Source organism: Bemisia tabaci, chromosome 8, assembly GCF_918797505.1.
Source record: "Bemisia tabaci chromosome 8, PGI_BMITA_v3".
In the NCBI taxonomy this organism is placed as follows: Eukaryota; Metazoa; Arthropoda; class Insecta; order Hemiptera; family Aleyrodidae; genus Bemisia; species Bemisia tabaci.
This window is the reverse complement of record NC_092800.1, coordinates 9,583,916-9,606,766: the sequence shown is the minus strand read 5'-3', so window position 1 is coordinate 9,606,766 and position 22,851 is coordinate 9,583,916. Positions and strand designations below refer to the sequence as shown.

The 22,851-nt window shown below is 42.5% G+C and overlaps 2 protein-coding genes across 2 annotated transcripts in view; both read left to right on the top strand.

The window, feature by feature from the left end:
• Positions 1-2,493: 2,493 nt before the first annotated feature.
• Positions 2,494-22,851, top strand: part of LOC109034998 (repulsive guidance molecule B) — a 49,416-nt gene continuing 29,058 nt past the window's right edge. The window contains exons 1-2 of the mRNA XM_072303766.1: positions 2,494-2,626; positions 6,096-6,598. Coding sequence (XP_072159867.1) covers positions 2,578-2,626; positions 6,096-6,598 — 552 coding nt within the window. The 5' untranslated portion in view covers positions 2,494-2,577. The remainder of the gene's footprint in view (positions 2,627-6,095; positions 6,599-22,851) is intronic.
• The window catches only part of LOC109034987 (uncharacterized), a 30,124-nt gene continuing 15,252 nt past the window's right edge, over positions 7,980-22,851 (top strand). Inside the window, exon 1 of the mRNA XM_019048435.2 lies at positions 7,980-9,965. Coding sequence (XP_018903980.2) covers positions 9,932-9,965 — 34 coding nt within the window. The 5' untranslated portion in view covers positions 7,980-9,931. The remainder of the gene's footprint in view (positions 9,966-22,851) is intronic.

The window sequence follows — 22,851 nt, the reverse complement described above, 5'->3', positions numbered from 1 at the left end:
TGGCAATAGCTGATGTGGCTTGGTTCCTTTCTGTTTAACGCGGTCCAAATAGGCCTGTTGCAAAAAATGCCTCTAAAATCACGATGAGTGCGCAGGAAAAGTCTGAAATGAGGGGTTCGGAGGAACAAGGCGCATAAGTGCAGTTTTGAAAATGACTGAAGAATTAATGATTTCAAGTAAAACTAGTCGTCTCGATGCATATTCTGTGAAAAATTCGCGCCCTCATGTTTTCTCTTCAAATCGTCAGTTGAAACTAATGGCTTGTTGCACAATTTCAGCTGGCAGCAAATCAGAAGACATAGTTTATCGAGTAGCAAAACTGCCACTATGCGATGATTGTCTGCAAGTACAATGCACTCCAAACTTTATAATCTGCGTAAGAAATATGCGCTTTTTTAAGGTTCTTGCTCCAAAAACGATACTATGGCACTGGTGAACATTGACATTTTGTATGGAGTCATTCCCGTTCCATCAAACCCTTGCGCAGTAGGACGCTACACAATATTCAACATGGCTGACGCCTCCACGCGCAAATCGTGAGGTTCTTCATCAACGCAAGGAACATGTAAATATAAACAGGTCGGTTGATAAAATCTCGTCTCGTCACGTGTGTTTTGGCGGGTTGGCGTCGGTCAATTCATTTTGAATATTGTGTAGCATCATAGTGCGCAAGGGTTGGATGGAATGACTCCTCTTATGAAATATTTACCTGTGCTGTAGTGTTGTGTTTGAAGCGGAACTGGAAAAAAAACACATTGGATCTAGAGTCCAGACTCTTAGAAACATCGACAAGAAAAAGTACTCTTGATTCAATCAGAATCTAGCTTAAATCTAGAACGCAAGCCTCTTAATTTAAGCGGATTTTGTTTTGATTCAAGCAAGAATCCGATTGAATCAAGAGTTTTTTTCTTGTCAGATGTTTTCAAGAGTCTGGACTCAAGATCCAATGTGTTTTTTTTTTTCCAGTGTTGTTTTTGAAGCGGAAGCTTAAAAAACGCATATTTCTTACGCAGATTGTGGAGCTAAGACTGTATATCAGATTTTCCCGATGCGCCTATCGTGATTTTTGAGATTTGTTTTTTAAGCAATATCTCTTCCTTCTGCTCCAGCTGAAGTTCGCAACAGTCCCGGTAAAATGCCATCGAACAAAGAACCATGATGTCAGCGGCCCGAGCGAGCGGTTTGGGACGAGAATCCAGACGTGCAGCCGTCTGAAAATGGTGAACATTGAACTTGGCGGGTCCGCGCAGAAAATTGTAAATAGTTGGTTTGGCGCGTTTCAATTATTTTGCTGTCGGTGCACGCGCGCCCACTCTCTCCGCGCGGGACGTGTCCCTCTCGCGTCCAACTCGGGGGCTCCGCTATCTCCGAACGTGACGTTGACGCCAGCTGCGCGGCCCGATTCGTATGCAGCCGCGAGCCCGAGAACGCGAGCCAGGTCCCGCTACCGAAAAAATCCCGATCCCATCCGATCTATCGATTGATCTGCCACTTCAACCTATGGAAAATGATCGATAAACAGGGTGGTTGCAACGGACACCTCACTAATCGATTCTATACCACAGTTTCAAATGGGAAGATATCGATAATCAATCATCAGGGTTGCCACAGTCAGGGAATACCGGGAAAGGTCAGGGAATTTTATAAAGTCAGGGAAAATTTGTTAAGTCACCTTCATTTGCTTTCTAGAATGGGTTCGAGGTTTCGAACAAGAAATACCTGAAAACTGTTTTCAATTATGTCTTCTTAACCATCCGTCACATATTCAGTTGTCAGGGAATTTCCCTAAAATTTGTCAGGGAAATCGGGGAAATGTTAGGGACTTTCATTTTCTAAATTCTGTGGCAACTCTGTATACACAACTTTGAGGTTCTAAAAGTGGTTCCAGTCGGTTTCTCGTTAAAATGACAAAAATTTTAGAGAAAATTTGTACTTAGAATCACCTTTATTTGCTTTCTACAAAGGGTTTGGGGTTTCGAAACACCAATTTTGCCTGAAAACTATCTTCAATGATATCTTCGGAACCATCCATCACATATTCAATTGTCAGGGAATTTCACTAAAATTTGTCAGGGAAATCAGGGAATTGTCAGGGAATTTCATTTTCCAAATTCTGTGGCAACTCTGGATCATTCTCTCTTTGCTACGAGATCCGAGTTAAAAACGTACGATTTTGTTTCTGCGCTAAATCACTAACACGCCACGATCCACGTGAGCGCTTGCTTTAGGGTTTTGTGTCGGGATTCGGGCTGAATCGATAAATTTTAAAAATCTGCTGAAATTGCACAATTCTTACCACGCATGCGCAATTTCTATATTCCGATGTTGAACGAAATATGTGAAAACGAGGGAATTGGCCACCGAAGAAGGTCTGAATTATGAGAAAACGTCACATATTGTGTGTCCTGATATTTATTTATACACCTTTTAGGTGTATTATTTTTTTAAAATATTCAACAACTACACGTGACTTGAAAAGTGTGGAACTTTCCGTTAATAGATTATTACTATGTTTTTTGTTTCAGATCCGTAAAATGTAACAATCATGTTCACTCGCAAGTCAAAAGGGACGCCGTAATGGATTGGGCAATTTGGCCCCTCCTGCTCCTTAGTATTCTAGCATTTGGTAAGTTGCTTTCCATTTTGTCTCTATTGTGAAGGAAAAATGAAAATGTATTATCTTATGCGTCCTTACCTAAATTGTTTTTCTTTCTTTTTTCATTCGCCGTTTATCACGTTCCTATCAATCGATTAGGTTCGTCTCTTAGGGACCAGCTGACGCTTTTTGGGAGACGGGTAGTAGACATAGATAATTTTACTCGTCTACATTCTAAACATCGAATGTTAACTATGACTGTATCAACATAATTATACACTACCGTACACTCAAAATTTAAATAGTGTACATTCATGAAATGCCGGATGGTTACTGAAATCTATAGACAAAGCTTTAGACAGTGAATACAATGAAGAAATGGTGCGATTGAAACGCAGATTGCTGTAGACTGAGAGGGAAAATGATGGACTAACTATAGGGTCCCGTTGGGGTTGCCGTTAGTTCATGTATTACCTCGTTTGAGCATTCCAACCACCCGCTTCCACCAATGGGATTGCTTCATTTTACTTTTGTCACCTTTGAGTAAAGCCCGCGGGAGACAAAGACAATCTACGCATCACGGTAAGCGTCCAGCGTCACGATGAACGGCGCGCCTTCAATTCTGATGTATGCAACCCGGACATCCGTCAAGCACGAATAGTTGCTGCGTGGCGCCGCGCCGTAACCCAGCCTCTTTTCGATGGACGCGACGCGACGCAACGACTCTGGCCGAGAAGTTCGGCGTAATACAATAAAAAAACACTTTAAAAAGCGGGTAAGAAGGCTAAAATTAGGCTAAAATTTCACGAATAAAACCAAAGCGTGTCGGCTGAAAACTCGGCCTCCCTCAGTTGGATAAAATAGTAAGAGGACAATTGGTAAAATCTAAAATACAACAATATTCTCGCTTTGGAAGGCACAGCCATTACTATTTTAGAGTTTTACCATTTTTCTTCTTACTATTTTATCCAACGGAGGAGGCCTGAAATGTTAGCCGAGCGTCTATCATCTCAGGTTTGACGTAATGTAGTTTTGCGTTTTGACGCAAAAATCGAACCTTTTTCAGCGTTTGCGTTAGGTTCACGTTTATTGCACTCACAATTTGCGTTAACGCGCCATGAGGCGCGTCATATTTGGAACGATCGCGTGAAAACCGACAGGACTCAGCATAGCTGAGTGGCTGCAAATGCATGTCGTTGCGTCCATTTGAAACGAAGTTTAGTTTGAAATCGTCTTTCACCAAGGGACTTTTATTTCCGGCTTATTTCAGAAACAACATATGTGTTACCGTTTGCAGGATTGATTGTACGGATGAGCTAGGAATAGTAGTCTCATGTTGCAAAAATGAGGCCCAATTTTTTGCGCTTCTTCGGCCGCCAACAAATTGAGCTACCGACTAAGTAATGGAACAAAATAATGGAATTGCACCAATTGCAAACCTTTTTTTGAAATCTATACGTTTTGTCGTAAGCTCGAAGGTAGAGGTGGGTTTGATTTTGGATTTTGCTCATTATCCGTACATTTATGAAAGCAAGTGCAAGGCCACTTTATCTTCATTTCTTTTTTATCAAAATTCTGTAAAAAATTTGTTAAAACTTTTTAAAATTATAATTATAGTTTTTACAGATTTTTTCAAGTAAAATTTTCAAGAAGGTAATTAAAAAAAAATCGAGTTTTCCATCGATGACAAAATCAGGTTTCTTCAAATTGAAAAATAAAATAAAAAGTAAACAAACTTATTTAAATTCCGAACAATTTATTTTATTAATAAACAACTCCATTCATTTTACTCCAAAAGCTAGTTTCTTTACCTCGAAAAAAGCATCCTTAGATCAAAGAGAATTTTGTTTTATTTTAAAAACATATTTTCTAATTATTTTTTTCATAATATAGGTCAGACTTCATAAAGCAAAATAGATCCAAAATGAGTTTTAAAACCAAGGTTCATCCACCGAACTGTTCTTTTTTAGGCGATACGTTGTCTCTGAAACCTCTCTTTGCAGATATAGATTCTCACGGTCAGTTCATTAACCGGTAGTTCTCAATTACCACCCGGTAGTTCTCGATTACTGTAATCGTAATTTCCCTGAATGTTGCCATCAATTCAAGTTGGTGCCGAATGATGTGATTTTCCCCTGTTTTTCTTAACAGTCCCTCCTCTTCAATGAATAACTACGCACCGAGTGAAGCAGAGAATTTTTCCATCTAACTGGCAATAATGAGAGTGAGACGTGCTGTGATCTCAAATTTCGTCCTTGTCGGGTTTAAGTTGCTTGGTAAGGAATTTTTGAACCCCACACCGTCCTATAGAAAGAAAAATAGCGCGATTAGACGGACGTGGGCATTTTATTTGAATATCCTGAGTTTACCGGAAGGTGAAAGTATTGGAGGAATCAGCTTCGTCAATTATCTTCGTTTATTGGAGCGGGTTGATTGTTGAAATTGATAGACAAAGATATAGACAAAGAAGGCAAAAGGAATATGGAGGGGCCCTATTGGTGGCTGCAATAGACAAAGAAGGTAGATAATAGACTAAATAACGGTAACCCACGAGAGACCCAAAAGTAAGTCTATCATTTACCCCCTTCGTCCATAAGAGTCATCCATTTCAACCAACAGGACCGCCCCATACTTAATATGTCTTCTTTATCTATCGCCTCGTCTATCAATTTCAACAACCGGCCCGCTGGCCTCCGAAAGGCCCTTCTTCTAATCTCGGTTGTTTCTGTTTGGGTTCCCGCAGATATTTGCATGGGCTGCGAACTATCAGAACCATTTCTATCAATGGGATCGCTGCGTCTTCTATATCATCGCTTTGTCTATCAATTTCAACAACCAGCCCCGCTCTGCCGTGATAAGAAAGAACGCCGTATGAACATTCGAGAGTTGCCAAATTTCCTTCGATAAAATGTTCGTTTTTGAGGAAAGTCATGAATATATTTCCAAGAAATTTTCAGGAACTCTAGGTGAAATTGCGAGCAAAAGTATCTGAAAAATTGAAAAGAAAATATTCATAAGTTTACCAGGAAATTCGTGTTTTATCAAAAGAAAATCTAGCAACGCCTAAAGGTTCTTACAGCGTTTTTCATTAGCAGCGTTTTTCGGCAGCGCTGGCCTCCTAAAAGCTTTTCTTCTAATCTCGGTTGTTTCTGTTCCCGCAGATCCTATGAGAACCATCAGCTACGATCAATAAGACCGCTCCATACTTAATATGTCTTCTTTGTCTATGGTTTTGTCTATCAATTTCAACAACCAGCCCGCTGGCCTCCATGGGCGTAGCTAGGGGGTCCTGGGGGGGGGGGGAGACCTGGCCCCCCCAGAAATCTCGTGCCCCCCCCCCCCCCAGAAAAACGGGATCCTCTATTCCTCACCCCCCTCCCCCCGCTCTCTTCACCACGAGAGGTGGTCCCATGGCCCTCCCCAGAGAAATTTCCTAGCTACGCCCCTGCTGGCCTCCCATAGGCTCTTCTCCTAATCCCGGTTGTTTCTGTTCCCGCAGAGATCTGCAAGGGCTGCGAACTGGAGCTGCAGACCTGCACGAATGCCTACGAGGCGACGATGCTGGAGAAGAACGTCGGGGGCCCGGAGTCGAGCCAGGCCTACTGCGAAGTCCTGCGGAGCTACATCCAGTGCACCCGGAAGCTGAGCAAGGCCTGCTACACCGACATCACTTGGCGCTCCTACAAACCGATCCAGGACCGACTCCACAAGACCCACTGCTCGGGGAAGAACAACGGCACGCACCCCCGCCCCAAGGGCCCCGGCCGGACGACGACCCCCGAACCCCCGGCCACGCGGCCCCCCATCCCGTGCACCTACCACGGCAAGTCCCGCTTCCACTACTGCGGCCTCTTCGGCGACCCCCACCTGCGGACTTTCCACGACGAGTACCAGACGTGTCAGATCGGGGGAGCCTGGCCGCTCATCGACAACCCCTATTTCGCTGTTCAAGTCACCAATGAGAGGTTGCAGCCGCGCGTCCCGGCTACCGCGCCTACCAAGGTAAGCTCCCAGTCCGATATTTTTGTCATAGAATGAATAGACTACGCCAACAGAAGCGAAAGCCACCGCCATTTTTATGTCATCGAAGCGAAAGAGCGAAACTGACAAGGGAGCTTCCAAGTGTAACCGGAATTTCGAGTTGAAATTTCGCATGAAGATACTAGAGATGATTTTAGGGATGCCGTATTTTTTCGTTTTTTCGAATGGGGTCGAGAAAGCCCTCAAAAAAAGGGCTAAAGATGCGGAAAAAACGCGTGCGCTAGCGGCACAAGGTAAACATAGGTGATAGAGGCTCTCCATCCTTATCAGTACCGCATGGCCAAACGGTAGCGTGCTCGCCTCGCAGGCGGGAGGTCGTAGGTTCGGATCCTGACTTCAGCCCGTAATTTTATTTTACTTTATGCTTGTTTATATTTCACTTACTTTATTTTGCACCATTCTCTCCGGAAACCGACTTACGAGGTAGAACACGTAGTGACTGAAGATTTTTACATACCTTTGCTGATAAAAACTTGAAGTTTCTCTTGGATTGAAACGTTATATATAATTGAATAAACAAAAACTCTAAAACTCACCAAATTTCGGCGCCAAGCTGAATTTTCGAAGTATCAGTCGAATCTGTATCTGTATCTGACTGATACTCCGGAAATTCAGCTTGGCAACGAAATTTGGTGAGTTTTAGAGTGTTTTGTTTATTCAATTATAAATAACGTTTCAATCCGAGGAAACTTCGAGTTTTTATCAGCATTTGTAAAAAATCTTCAGTCACTACGTGTTCTACCTCATAAGTCGGTTTCCGGAGAGAATGGTGCAAAATAAAGTAAGTGAAAAATAAACAAGCATAAAGTAAAATAAAATTACGGGCTGTAGTCAGGATCCGAACCTTCGACCTCCCGCCTGCGAGGCGAGCACGCTACCGTTTGGCCATGCGGTACTGATAAGGATGGAGAGCCTCTATCACCTATGTTTACCTTGTGCCGCTAGCGCACGCGTTTTTTCCGCATCTTTAGCCCTTTTTTTGAGGGCTTTCCCGACCCCATTCGAAAAAACGAAAAAATACGGCATCCCTAAAATCATCTCTAGTATCTTCATGCGAAATTTCAACTCGAAATTCCGGTTACACTTGGAAAGCTCCCCTTGTGAGTCAATAAGTCGTCACCCTTCCAGGCAAAGTATCACAAGCGCCATGCAACGTTTAAAAATTTCCGCCGCCATTTTATTTTTTTACTGAGAAATTGTTGGTTGAATCTGTTTGGAAATTTCACTAAATTTTATCGGCAGCACAAAGAAAATTCAGTGAAATTTTTGAACAGCTTCGTTGAACAATTTCTCTGTAAAAAAATATAATGGCGGCGGAAATTTTTAAACGTCGCATGGCGCTTGTGATACTTTGCCTGGAAGGTGACGAAGTACTGTCAGGGTGTTTCCAAGTCCGGAATCTCCGGAAAGTCCGGAAATAGTACTGATTTTTCAAGAACGGTCCGGAAGTACTGAAAAAGTGCGGAAATTTTGCAAGAAAGTCCGGAATTTTTTCATTTTTGTCGTAATTTGTGCGGGAAATTCAAATTTTTGAAATTTTTCGAATTTCGTCAGTTGATGGTATTGAAAAAGTACTGAATTTTTCTGTTGAGGAGGTACTGAAATTTCTTGGGAATGTACTGAAAAAGTACTGTAAAAGTATTGGTTTTTGGCCTGCCTGTTTTAGTAGACACCCTGACTGTTAACGTCTGCGACACGTCGACGTTCCGGAGAGGCCGAATGATAACGGATACAGACGTTTTTAGAAATTGAAAGAGATTTTTTTACACTTGTTTACTGTTATTCCGGAGAAAACTGTAGAGTTGCCCAAAGTTTTATGTTTCTCTCCAATTTTATAATTGGAGGTTAACCTCAGATCAGGTTTCAATAAGTACGAAGATTGACCGATCCCGGAAGAAAAATGTTAACATTGGTTCTTACGGAGCTTTCGCTTCTGTTGGCATTGTCTATTTATTCTATGTTTCTGTAGAAAGAATCTTTGTAGTCTCAATGAAGTCTCTCGATGGTGGAACTGCAAAAATGCGTATCTCGATTTTGGTGTTGCAAAATTTCCGCTCCAACTTTTTTAAAGAGGAGACCGAACTTGCGCCATGGTTTGCAATTTTTACAGAATATTCTTCACATCGAGATGAAAATTCACCGACGTTTTCAAGAAGTGACGTTCGGTGGTTTTTTTATGTAAAAAGTAAAATATGATAGAAAGTCTGCAACGCCGCAAACCGATTTGCGCATTTCTGTAGTTTCACCATCGTGTTGTAGTCTCGATTATTTTCATTTTTTGGAGTGGTGTTCGAAATTCTTTTCTTAAATTTTCGTTCGGGAAAACTGTTGGATTTTTTTTTCAATACCTCGTATGAAAGTGATAAGAATCAAAATGTCCTCATGGCTGTGAGGGGTTTTATGACTTCTCAAAAGCAGTTTTTCCAAATTCATTCTTTTAATGTAATGTATCACTTTTTCGTGTACGTAGAAGAGGAATTTTAAAAATCCAATTATTTCTCTCGAACGTTGGCAACCAGGCAAGTGTCAGCTGACAGCCCCGCAGTGCAAAATCTCATCATATTCCGGGTTTTCCACGATTTCCCAATATCGAGCTTAATTTCAGCCTCATCTCCGAATTAAACTTCTCACTTTTACTCCTACCTAAGTTGTATTTTAATTTTGCCCCCGTTCTAATCTCCCTCCATAACGATCCCGTTATTAACAACGATTTCCCCGAATATTATTGTATCAGACACGTGTGAACAATAATATACTTTTTCCTCAACTGGTAACACTGTTGCTTGGCATTTGCTCTTCGTTCATCCCCGCAATTAATTTTTTGCCAAAATTCCAGTGAATAACTAACTTGCCCGTCGCTAAATTCCAGTGATTCCCTTTTTTCTTTAGTTGTGAGTTTGAGTTTTCCCGTTTTCTTAACTCAACATTTACACCTATCCTATTTTTTGCATCTTAATTTCGATCGAGTTATCGTCGATGTGAATTATTCGTCCCGCCTCGAAAACTAACCTCAAAGTGGAAATAAACAAGGAAAATCCAAGCTGTGTCCGCACTCCACCTGGACGGTGATTTCGTTTTCGGTTTTTTCTTCGTTTATTCATACGTCTATCTGTTCGTTTTCTCCGTCCTTTTCTACCATTGCGAAGCTTCTCCGGTCTTCGCTGAAGCCTCAACCTGACTTTCCTGGCGGATGCGAATTAGATAACCCGCCCCCAGATGGCGTTCGGATGAGGATGGGACCAGACCGCTTTTCCTCGTCGAGCGGGACGATGCGATTCTGAGTTCATCGGCCAGATGTCCTGCGATTGCAAATTCGCCCGGAATGGACGTACGTATCGGAGCTTTAGACATCTGTCATTCTGTCGCTTATTTGCGTATTTTTGCCGCTTCCCCCCCCCCCCCCCCCTCGCCCTCCTGCCAGATTTCTGACGCCTCGTTGGCATACGAATGAGTCCGTATTTTTTTGCGAGCCCCCATTCTTATCGGAAATCCGCGTTAATTTATCGCGTTTTTTCAGGGTTGCCATAGGCACCCAGGAAATACCAGAGAACTTTAAAAATGTACCGGGATATCAAAGAACACATTGTTAAACTACCTTTAATTGAGGTATTTTTCGGGAAAAGGGCGTATGAGGCTTCCAATGCTGCTAAGATTGTGTAGCGCGTAGTTTCCTAGTTGTAATTTACCCTCAAATATTGGGAAATTTTATCAAACTTTGTCTGGGAAGTCAGAAAATTTCATTCTCTAAATTCTATTGGAAAAGTCAGGTGAATCCTTGTAAGATTATGGAAGCCAAATAACTTAAGGTCTGCAGGTAAATACGTAATGTTATTCAAAGAAATGTCCGAGTGTTCAACTGTTTTCCATAATCTTAGTCGTTTTACCTCCAGTCTATTTTCGGAATGATCATGAAAAAAAAAAAATAAGCAAAATGTCAAACTTTCTTGGAAGTATTTTTCACCGAGTTTGTGAACTCACTAGTGAAATCAGTTCCGAAATCGTTTATGAATCGAGGACAGAGCAGGATTAGCGCTCCTTGTTTCCAAAACAAGTGTTTTATTTATTTTTAGTTTATTATTGTTATACATTCGAGACTTAATTTTAGTGTGCTATGAATAATTCAGGAGTATCGTAGGTTTCTGGATCCCGAGTTCACAAGTCCAAGCTGTAAATCATCGTAAGATTTGAAGGTTGGTGGCCTCAACATTAAAATTTCCGAAGATGACGACTCACCAACTGAGGATCCTTCACGAATGGGTCGTGTCGTCATTTTAAACCCCCCCCCCCCCCCCAAATACCCCTTTCGGTTCACCTCTTCGACGTGTCTAAATCCACCGTTTCCTTTAACCGCACCAACTTCGTTAGATAAGTCAATAAAATCACAAGACCCCCTCGTTAAACTTATTGAAAAAGTAAATTAAAATATCCGGTGCGGAGTCTATTAGACCCCCGAGTTCGTCGATCTGAATACGCGTTCAGCCTTAGTGGGGAGTTAGGCACATTAAAATCAAAAGGAACTATATTCATTGCGACATGAGCCCTGTTATGCACGTATTCTAATGGTTCTCAGGGCCCTTGTCAGGATAGATGCAGTTCCTCTTGATTTGAATACGTCCAGTTAGGATTTCCTTTGTGTTGAATAAGCTCATCTTCAAACCAGTGTGTTACCAAGTTGCGAAAATGTGTTGAAAATGGATTTAAAATATTACGTGAAGCAATTCCATCGATTTCTAAGCCCTTACACTCAACATAGGGCCCTATGAAATAGTTTCTAGGGGGATTTGGGGTTTTTTTTTCTTAGTAATGACTAGAGATGCAATAATTTTGCTTCTTGTGATATTTCAACTTGAAATAAAGTCCTTGAACCTAAAATCCTAGACCCTAGCAGGAAGCGTACTTCAGAACAATGCTGGAAAAATTTAGTTGGTGTTCTGTACAAGCGCCCGAAGGTAGGGCTGACGATGAGCATAGGTAGTACTAACACAGGTAGTAGCGTCAAAATTGAAGGTATCAATCAACCGAATTAGTTCAGCACATGAACTTCAGTTTGACTTCATTTCACGATAAGGTACTTATTTTTGGAACAACCATAAAAATAACTCCTAATAATAATGATAGCAAAAAAAGATTAACAATAAAATTATGAGTGTATAGCTAGGACACTTCCCATTGATGTTTTACATACGAATCAGACAGCATTCGGTCTTACTGTGCGCCAAGCCGATTAAGACCTCTTCCTGATTGTACGTAAGCTTTCTAGGAGTGGGTGGACAATTAATTTCGTTGGAGGCGCGAGATTACTTCGTTTAAAATTAAGAGAACCGATTCGAAACAAACTCGAATTCATTAACGGCCGGAGATAAAACGAAGAGACCACTCTTTAAAAAAAAACCCGCTTAATCCGAGAGTACAGGAATAAAATTCAGGTAGTTATCCAGACGGCGGACGCTGCGTTGGAGCTGCCATGAAGAAAAATGCAGTATGAGCCTCCAGGTGTTGCCATATTTCCTTCAATGAAAAACAAATTTACAGGGAAAATTATGAATATTTTTCTTCTAATTTTTCAGACAATTTGCTCTGCAATTGAATCTAAAATATCCGAAATTTCAAGGGAGAATAAGCATTACTTTCCTCAAAAATACATGTTTTATCCGGGGGAATTTGGCAACGCTCGGATGTTCATACGGCGTTTTTCCTTAGTACGGCAGTCGTGGACCAGGAGCGCGTGACCAATGACCGAACTCTATCGGTAAAACCGCGCAACTGCTGGGTAAACTCGTTTTGAATACGTTGTTTTGCCTAGGCTCGGGCAGTGTCCCGGTGGGCACTTTATCTCGGCCGTTTGAATGAATGCGCTGGTTTTATTCTCTCCGATCGGAAATAAGTCATTCGCGGTCGGGAGTAAAGGGTTCGGCCGCGGTTTAATTGCCACTCAAAACGGAGCATCATCCTCCTCTAGAATCTTTCTTGCCGTATAAAAAATATTGCTTCGTTCGAGCTTGCGGTGTTTCATTCGTCTCATCGTCTTTTGGACCTCTTGTACTTCCCGAGCTTTCATTTTATGACATAGCTATGGCTACCTGCGACTATCGGCAAGGAATAATCTCTAGATGACCCTGCTAGGTGTCTTCAAATTTTCGAAAGGGGACCCTAGATCCAGGTTGTTTTTCGCCGCGAAGCGACCAGATGATAAGCCCCTAGTATAACGTCCATTGAAGAATATTAAATGTTCCAAGGTAATAAAATTAATTTAACTTTTGGAGGAAAATATTACCACTGGTCACCAGTTCTGTTTGATTTAATTGACACAATGCAAGAATGAAAACTTTTGTTAATCTTGGAATTTTTAACCGTTGAACTTTTGCCCTCTAACTTTTGACAACAGAATTGTATTGTTCGCCGTCCTAAGTGCACATATCATAACTGTCCATGAAAAGAAAGACTCGAAGTCCGTGGAGACTAACTTTTTAGTAAGGAGTCCAGGCAGTCGGAGATTCCTCGGAGAAAATTTTCGATAAAACTTGATTGTCGTTGAGAGATTTGAATGTATTTTCGAACGAAAATCCAAACTTCACTTATTTTTGTCAGGATCCTATCGCTGCTGAAGCCGCTTTTTTTAAAGAACAGTCTACGATTGCGATTTGAAATTTGCTTAATGTTTCTTGCGTTTTTTGTTTTTGTTTTTTTATTTTGCATTTTTTTGTGTACCGTCGATTTTTTAATTAAAGTACATCAACATTTTGAGAGTAATAGTCCCGACGTCCACGCACACTAGGAAAAAAGGATCTTTGATCTAGAGTCCAAACTCTGAAAACATTTGACAAGAAAAAATACTTTTCATTCAATCGGATTTATGCTTGAATTGAGAGCCAAGCCTCTTAATTTAAGCGGATTTCCTTTTGGTTCAAGCAAAAATCCAATTTCAAGAGTATTTTTCCTTGTCAAATTTTTAAGAGTCTGGACTCTGGATCCAAGAGACTTTCTTTCCAGTGTAAGAAACATTCATTAAGTTACAAAAAAGGAAACCCCCAATATCGTCGATCAATTTTCGAAACGTGCAAATTTCTATCCTCTCCACCCGGTGAACTCTCATTGTAGTCGCACGACCCATTTCCTGGGCCGATGGCTTCGGTCGCCAAAGATGGCACCCGGGTCCGGTTCGCACTCGAGCTGCGGAAGCCAGAAACGAAGCACAAACCACGTAACCAACACACCCTTTCCAATTGAAGTTACGCGATTTTTGCTCTGTTGGTCGGGCCGAACGGCCAACAGGGCAGCCTAAGTATAAACCACGTACAGACATAGGGCTTTCCATTCGAAATTAGGTTGTTTTTGTTTTGCAGAGCGGCCAACAGCGCACCTAATCGGACCCGACACCGATGGACCCCAACCGCGCGGAGCTTTCCGCTTATGGAAGCGTCGATCGGACGAGTTTTTTTATTCCCAAAAAGGAAACACGTCCATTTTCGGATGAGCCACGGTGCGCTTGTGTTCTTACCTATCCCAGGGCTCATTTCGGAAATGGATCCGTGCCCTTTTTTGAGGTTATGCGTTTCAATTTTGAAACTGGGCCGCGGCGGCCGTTTATGGAGCCCGGGCCGAATCTCGTTTTGAGTAGCGCGGCGTTGATGATCGATTATCGATATTTCCCCATTTGAAGCTGTGTAAAGAATCGATTATCGAAGTGTTCGATACTTTTACGTTTATCGATACTTTTCCATGGGTTTTAATGGCAGATCGATCGATGTATCGCAAAGCACGCCAAGGCGCTTTTCGAGTGGGGCCGGCTCCTCGACCACCCGCGGCCGACCGGGGCGACTCGCAACGCTAACGCAGTCGTGACAAATCGCCATCGTTCTTTTTTTTTTTTTTTTTTTTTTTTTTTTTTTTTTGCGGGAGGCGAAGGTGTATCGCCGCGTCCGTCAAACATCTGTCTGGCCTCGTTGGGACTCGGAAAGTAAACAAGTCGACGACGACGAGTTCTCGCGCCGTGAGGTTCGTAAATCAGACGGGACGGGTCGGGCGCTGGCCAAGTCAAGTGGGACGCGCGCACGCAAGCAGGTCGGTGCAATACGGAAAACCTCCCGGAAAAAAGTTCGAAATTGAATAGATGAGGTCGGAAACGGCTCGATTCTGAAGGGGAATTAGAGCGAAAAGCGGGAAAAAATACTGTATTGTTAGAGCCAATAGTTTTCGAAGATTTGATAACTATGGAGCTTGGAGGACAAGGGCATAAGTGCGTTTTGCTTTTGCGGAAATACGTGTTTGAAGTTCGGATCACATCACTGAAAAAAAAGCTTGGTGTATTTACTAAGAAAAGGGTAAAATTACCAAGAATTCAGGGTTCTATTTGATCCAAGTTTTTTCTTGGTGAAATTACCATTTATGGAATTGGTAATTTTACCGAGAATCTCGGTAAAATTATTGAACTTTCTCGGTAATTTTACTGGACCTTGGTAAAAACGCCAATATTTTTTATCGACTGTGGTAGAATTACCGAGATAAAATGGCAAAGTTACCGAGAATTGATTACCAATAAAAGTGGTATTCTTACCTGAAAAAAAACAGTAAAAATACCGGTTTTTAGGTAAGCTTACCAGTCTGTCTTGGTAAAATTACCAATAATTGGTAAAAAAAAGTGAGATGGTAAAGGTATCAACGGACCTTGGTAAAAACGCCGAGAATTCTTTTTCAGTGTAATTGGACGTATTTCTGCCAAATGAAACTGTGCGAATTATGACGTGAGCCCTGTTATGCATGCTCTAATGGTCTCAGGTCAGGTTACAATGCACGGAGTTCCGTTCGGCAAAAGTACGTTCGATTGGCGATAGTGAAAAGGAAGGAAAGATATCGATGAATGGAAATGAAATTCGTACTGAATGAAAGAGCTTTTCTCCTAGAAAGGCAGTCGGAGAAAGACACGAATAGGAAAGCGCGAGATTAGTCGGGTATCACGCGCCTGGATTAGGCAGTAGTGGCACTCAAGGGTCATGAGCACCACTTTACACACCTCGAACTACAAGATTATGATAATCGACGCGGAGCATGAATGGAGCCATCGAAATAGTTCTTGAAAATTATTGCGCAGTTGACTCGAGCGGAGACGAACCGAGAAACAGCCCGGCGCTCAGTGGATCGAGTCAGTAGAAGAGGTCGGACAAAATTTGGAAACTTCAAAAGCTTATAACTTCGTTTATACACAATTTCGAGGTTCTAAAAGTGGTTCCATTGGTTTCCTCGTGAAATCTTCTCTTAGTCGCTCTCCTTGAAATTTAAAATGTGACGAAATAAACATAAAAATTCGCAGTTTTAGTCAAAAATTTTATGTCCGACCTCTCCGATTGATTGATCCGCTGTGCGGTGCCCACTGGATCGAGTGAATTAGATAGGTGGGACATAAATTTTTAACGAGAACTTCAAATTTTGATGTTTAATTCGTCACCTTTTGAATTTTAAGGGGCGATTTCAAAAGAAATTTCACGAAGAACACAATAGACCAACTTTTAGAGCCTCAAAATTGTGTATAAACGGAGTTATGAGCTTTTGAAGTTTCCAAATTTTGTGCGACCTCTCCTATTGACTCGATCCACTGTGCGGCGCGGCGCGCGGCGTCGTGAAAACGTGTCCCGAGCATTCGCTAAAACCGCGATAATTTCATTCTATCTGGGCGGATTTAACGGAAATCAGCCTAAGTACAGGAGACGTTGCATAATTTCCTCTCTCATGCCTCATTTTTCAACCGATAACTGATAAATAACACTCTGTTTTGAAAGTGTGTGAGACTACTCTTGATAATAGAGCTCTTGCACGCGTGAGGGATGTGATATGCGATTCAAGTACGGAATCCTACGTAAAATTCCGCGAGAAACACGCATTGGTGCCCTCTAACTTTCTCTATTATCAACTCCAAAGCTCTAAAAAAGCTCTCAAAGTTAACACCGTAATGGAGGGGATATCACGCTACCCTGAGAGTCCTCTCTAAATCAAGACAAAACTCTCCATGTAAGGATTGATAGCAAATACATAACCAGGGCTGCCACTTTGTTTGGGGACTCCGAAACTGAAAATACGGCAACTCTGCTATTGTATTTACACCCTACCTTTGTGTATAGAGTTTGTCTTGATAAAAAGATAGACTCTGAGGGTAGCGTGGGATATTCCCCTCCATTACGACCTCAACTTTGAGAGCTTTTTTGAGCTTTCAGAGTAAACCAGTGGCACCATCGTGTTTTTTACTAAATTTTACATAGGAATCAGTGCTTAAATCGCAAATTCCTCATACATGCAAGACCTCCATTCCATCTGAAAGGAAAATATCGAATGGATAACTTGTCAAAGAACGTAAAAAGTAACGAGACCCTTAGATGTGAACTCGTGGTGTAGATTTTCAGGCGTTTGAACTGCAGATTTAATCGCAAGCCTAGGAGGTATACATACGCCACAGGGTTGTCATTTGCATTTGTAAATTTCGTGATTTTTCACCGAGTAAACGCGTAGTTGGAGAGGATTCCAGGCCAAGCTGGCAGCTTCGCCGGGCTGAAATCAAGCCACGATGCTGATTAGCGGAAAAAATACTAGCCCGTTTCCGTTTCCCCCGGAGAAGAAATTTTTATCTGAGGCAATATTTACACTGGAGACCCGCCAAGTTGCCGCATCGCGGGGAACGCTGGGAATTCGGCCCCGAGTATGAGCTCTAAACGGGGGAAAATGGTATTTTTTCAGTGTTGTACGACAACTATGTTGACTCAGGATAGACTGTCACATGAACAGGCCGGAGTGACGGAGTCATTTTGAACTGTAGTTCGGAAAAGGAGAATCAAGGTTCGGTATTAGGTAGGTAAATAATGACAGACCGTTCGGTTGTTGAATGAACCTAAAGATTTTCAGCCTCCCTCACCTGTACCTGAGACCATGATGCATAAGGCATGATGAAAAAACGCCAGCGCTGAGCGTACAATCAAGAGGAGCCCTAGCCTGGTTTGAGGCTGCCAAAAGAATTATATTTTCCTGTCATTTGCAGTGAAATTAATGTCATGAACTGTTTACTTTCAGTTCCACGCGCACAGAATGTCATTGAGAAAACTCAGGGAATTTTAATTATTTTGTTCTGGGAAGCGAGGATTCCTGTCGCGGCGTACGTAACAGGAACATTTTTCTCAAAACCAGTGCGTTACATTCCACGAAACAAGTAGTGTCCATCAACTGAAAAACTTTTGTCTTTCAAAGTGGCACTTTTTTTTTTTTTTTTTTTAGTTTTGTGGCCTCCATTCATTTGTTCAAATTTTTTTAGGAATCTACAGCCATCTATAGACAAATGAGGTTATTTCGAGCTGAGTAGGATTTGAAAGAGTAGGAATGTAATATTGGACATTTTTAGGATTTTTAGAGAGTGAGGTGGGGAGATAGTAGAAGTAAGAGGCCCCTACACAAGCTTCGAAAATGGCTTTTAACATCGAAAATCGCAATTTCCTAACCTCGCCTCGGTCTCCAATTCGAATCCGACGTCATCGCTCGAGCCCTCTCCCCCTCCCTTGCGGATAAGTAGGTTGTGACAACTCGGTGTCAGTTTTCGACGCGGATCGGGGTCCGAGCAGTGTCGTCTTGGATTCCCTGCGTTCGCGAAACGATTCGCAGCCGAGCGAGGAGTATGACGAAAAACTGTCGCGACGGTGACGGGCGGGCGTTGTTGAGTTTACATTGGGCGGGAACCCGAACGCGAGCGCGGAGACGCACATAGGTGTGATCCTCTGACGTAAGGGCGTAACTCAACAACCCAGTGAGCCCTAAAAATATGGTGTTATATGGGGAATGGGGCTCACAAGGAAATTAAGATACGGCCTCAAGTCAGAGGAGCGACGAGGTGTGATCCTGCGCTTGCGTTCTTCTTCTTCGTGAGGTCGTCGACTCCTCCAGTTTTTGGTGAGCGAGTTTTCCGTCCGTCAGCGTCCGTGCGTGAGTACGTGTTGTACTCAGAAATGACGTCGTTTTACGGTCGCGGCTATGACCTCTGCTATCTCCATCATCTCGCCAATTCGGGCGCTGCGATTTGTCCTTACTTGGATTTTTATTCGGCAGGATAATTAGCCCCACTACTCGGAGGAGAACTAATGCATGTGATAAGTGGAATGGTCGGTCGAATTCGGTAGCTTAATTGGACGCGGTTAACCAGGAGTGGACCGCGTTAAGGAGGAAGGAACCAAGCCACATCAGTTATTGCCGAATTTTATTGGGCAATTTAATTTAATCTTGGTATCTCTTCCAAGATTCGAAAACACTTAAATATTGAATTGAAGTTAGATTAGAAAAATTAAATACTTGTTTTTCGCCCCCTCTTTGAAGTGAAAAACGCAAGATCTTTACCAGCAATTTGAGGAATTAACAAAACTGATTAAACCGGGTATTTTTCTCTTAAAATTTTAAGTAAAAATTAAAGTATCGAGCCTTGGACCGCGTTAAGCCGAAAGAACCCAATCCACATCAGTTATTACCAAATTCAATTGACGATTTCATTTTTTACGTGAAAATGGTTGTGCGGACTTTAGTGCTAATTTCAGTGAATTTTCTGCGTAGTTCGAAGCAAATTTTTTACAATTTTCATTGGAATTCACACGAACGTACTCTTGTAAAAGATCAAATTGCCCAGTTTTTGGCAATAGCTAATGTGGCGTGGTTCCTCTCTGCTAAAGGCGGTCCAAGTAGCCTAACTACGCAACAATGTTGCTCGGCTGACGAAAGAGCGTATCTACACTTGGAGGAGAGTTCGGGAGAGCATTGGGTTTTGGGCTTATCGAGAAATTCAGTTATGTCCTTGTGTCAGGAGAGCGAAAATCTGTTTTTTAAAGATTAAAATCATACGCAATTTAAAAAAAAAACCTTGTATTTCAAACCACTATTAGAGTATAGAAAATTTGGCAGCCAAGACGGACGAAAAGGTTGTCGGATCCGAGCAATTCATCAACGGGCACGGCGACCGAAAACCCGACTTCGTTAAACCGTAGCGATTTTTCCGCCGGATCTCGGTTGACATATTAACCGAAATCCATCATCAATTTTTTAAACGAGAAGATCAACGTCGGCACTTCGCTAGCAATTTATTCAGGATTCTAAAAATATATCGTTCATAGGAGAAATTTTTTTCGTCGGGGGCGAGACCCGCTCGTTTCGGACTCGATCGGGTCGGCTCGACACTCTTACGATTCGAGATTTATTCGCATAGGCAACTTATTTATTTATTTACTCATATATTTATTTAGTTTAATTCTTATACAAAGATATACGGGGCCATAAGGGCCCCAAAACATACCTTAATGACACCAACTCTTCTTAACTTTTGGGTCTGGATTTAATTACAATTTAAATTGGAGATTTGAGATCATAGGAAGCGCATAGGGAAAAAGGTGTTTACAGGTCTGGAAAACCTGGCAAACCATTTCCAGGGAATTTTATGATACGGACTAGAATTTTGAAAAGAGTAGGAATTCGAAGGCTGAAAAAAACATCGATGCTGTACACAATTCGTTGTTTTTCGCACGAATGAACTCAACTCCATTTCAAGACTGCAAACTTGAGTGAAACAGGACAGGGTGTCTACAAGTCCGGAAATAGTACTGATTTTTAAGGGCGGTCCGGAAGCACTGAAAAAGTGCGGAATTTTGCAAGAAGGTCCGGAATTTTTTAATTGTATTGTCGTTTTTTTCGCAATTTAAGCGGGAAATGCCAATTTTCGAAATTTGCCGAATTTCGTCGATTGGAGGTACTGAAGAAGTATTGAATTTTTCTGTCGAGGAGGCACTGAATTTCCTGGGAATGTGCTGAAAATGTACTGTAAAAGTACAGATATTTGGCCAGCCTGTTTTAGTAGACACCCTGGTGAAAAAATTCTATTTTTTAGAAGATTGTACCCACTACCTCTGCAATTACTTTCACAAAATTTCTCCGATTGTTGCATCAAATCAGCCGAGGGAAAATCAGAGAAATTTTCGTTTAGACCTGCCCAAAACTCTCCCGGGAAAACTGCAATTTGCGAAGGGAAATTCGGCAATATTGAAATGTGCTTAAGCACGTTCTTTCGTGAAAAAAACGACGAATTTCGCTAAGTCTCCGTAAGCTCAGGGTTTAATGCCATGAATCAAACCCTCCTGAATAGCAACTTAAAAGCTTGACCACCACCCACAACCATTCCTTTGTTCCGGGGCGACCGGTATCATCATTGTCCCGTACGGTGCGTGTAAACCATTAAAAGAGGCTCGACTCCATTAGTACGGTAGCCGATTGCGCCTTCATTACGTATGGAAATTTCCGGGCGCACTTGCGCGCTTTCGCATGTAGGTTATCGAGGTGTCGGGCCCCGCGAGATGTAGGTTCATCGCGTGGGCAAACTTGAATCCCCATTAGGTCCACACCAGCGGCGAGTCGTGCCTTGCGCTATATCGATAGATCGACCATTTAAACCTAAGGAAAATAATCGATAAACAAAGTATACCTTAATAATCGATTCTTTACCATAGCTTTAAATGGGGAAATATCGATGATCGAGTATTGACGCCTCGCCGTTGGTCCACACGAGATCAGCGTGTCAGCTTGCAACCAGAGGTCATCCCCCCCCGCCCCCGTCCCTTCGGTACCCGTTCCTCCGACCGCGGGCTTTCCGGCGCCCCCCCCCCCCCCCCCCCGGTTGGCCGTTCCACCTCCTTTTTTATTTTAATTTTATTCTTATTCTAATTTTTTCTCCCCGCGCCTTTTGTCGGGGGATCTTTTCTGCGTCGGGGAGTTGGTGGGCGTGCGCTCCTTTCGAGTACTTGTTGCTTCGCGTTGCCGATTTTCCCTACTAATAACCTTATAATATGGTGTTTGAGGGTGGATTCGTGTGAGGTTTGGCAACGTCGGTGGTTGGTGTCACTTTTTCTTCCCCCACGCCCGGCCGACGGGCGTATAGGATAACCTGTAAGTCGAGAAATCTCCGGGCCTGGAAATCATGCGAGCGTGATAAATCACACCGTATTGGGTTTCGCTCTTGTCTGTGGTCCGTGTGGTTTGGGGTTTCCGTCGTGCTTCGCGATATATCGATGTATCTGACATTTAAACCTATGTAAAAGGATCGATGAAAAGGGTGTTCGCAACGAACTCCTAATAATCGATTCTTTACCATGGTTTTAAGTGGGGGAAATATCGATAGTGGATCGTTAACACCGCGCCTTTGGTTTCCGTTCCCGGTGTTGGAATTCCACCCGAAAGCTGACGAGGTCGGTCGACTCGGTGTTTTTCTCGGAGACGAGAGCTTTTGTGCGGGGTCAAACACTGGTAAAAAAAACACATTGGATCTTGAGTCCAGACTCTTGAAAACATTGACAAGAAAAAATACTCTTGATTCAATCGGATTTTTGCTTGAATCAAAACGAAATCTGCTTAAATTAAGAGGCTTGGTTCTTGATTTAAGCTAGATTCTGATTGAATCAAGAGTACTTTTTCTTGTCGATGTTTTTAAGAGTCTGGACTCTAGATCCAATGTGTTTTTTTTTCCAGTGAACGCTGGTCTACAGATGTAAGCGCGATTTTTCCAATTTTTTTCCGATCATAGAGCGGACCGCACTTCTGCACCCTCCGATAGAAGAGGTCGCTTCACGCAGAGAAATTTTTGCGAACCACGTGGTTCATTATTTTCAGTATCAGCGCCCTGAAACCGTCAACAAGGTTCTTCTGCCTGCTCGCCCACAGAGATCTCCTGAATCCCTGTCACTTAAATTACGATCCGAAACTCGAACGAAGGGGACGTAGGGGACGCCCAGCAAAATCGTGGATTGGTGGCATTCAAGATGAAATCAAAAGATGTCATCTACCAGATGACCTCTGGATCAATAGGCAAGTATGGCGATTAGGTGTCGCAGAGCGCCCGAGCGCGCTGTAAAGCGACTGGAATGTATGTAACTCGAACGAATCGTTTCTATAACGGAACATGCCCATTTTTAGATGAACCGCCGAACCCAAGCACTACCGAGTTGCCCACAGCTCATCTGAAAGCTCCCTTGTGGGAACAACCGACATCTAGACCGCGTTCAGCAGAAAGGAACCAAGTCACTTCAGCTGTTGCCAAATTTAAGTGGGCAATTTAACTTTTTACAATAGAAAATTCGTGTGGATCCTTTGAAAATTCCAAGGAATTTATGCGGAAAATCCACTGAAATTTGCACGAAAATCCGCACTAAAACAGATTGCGG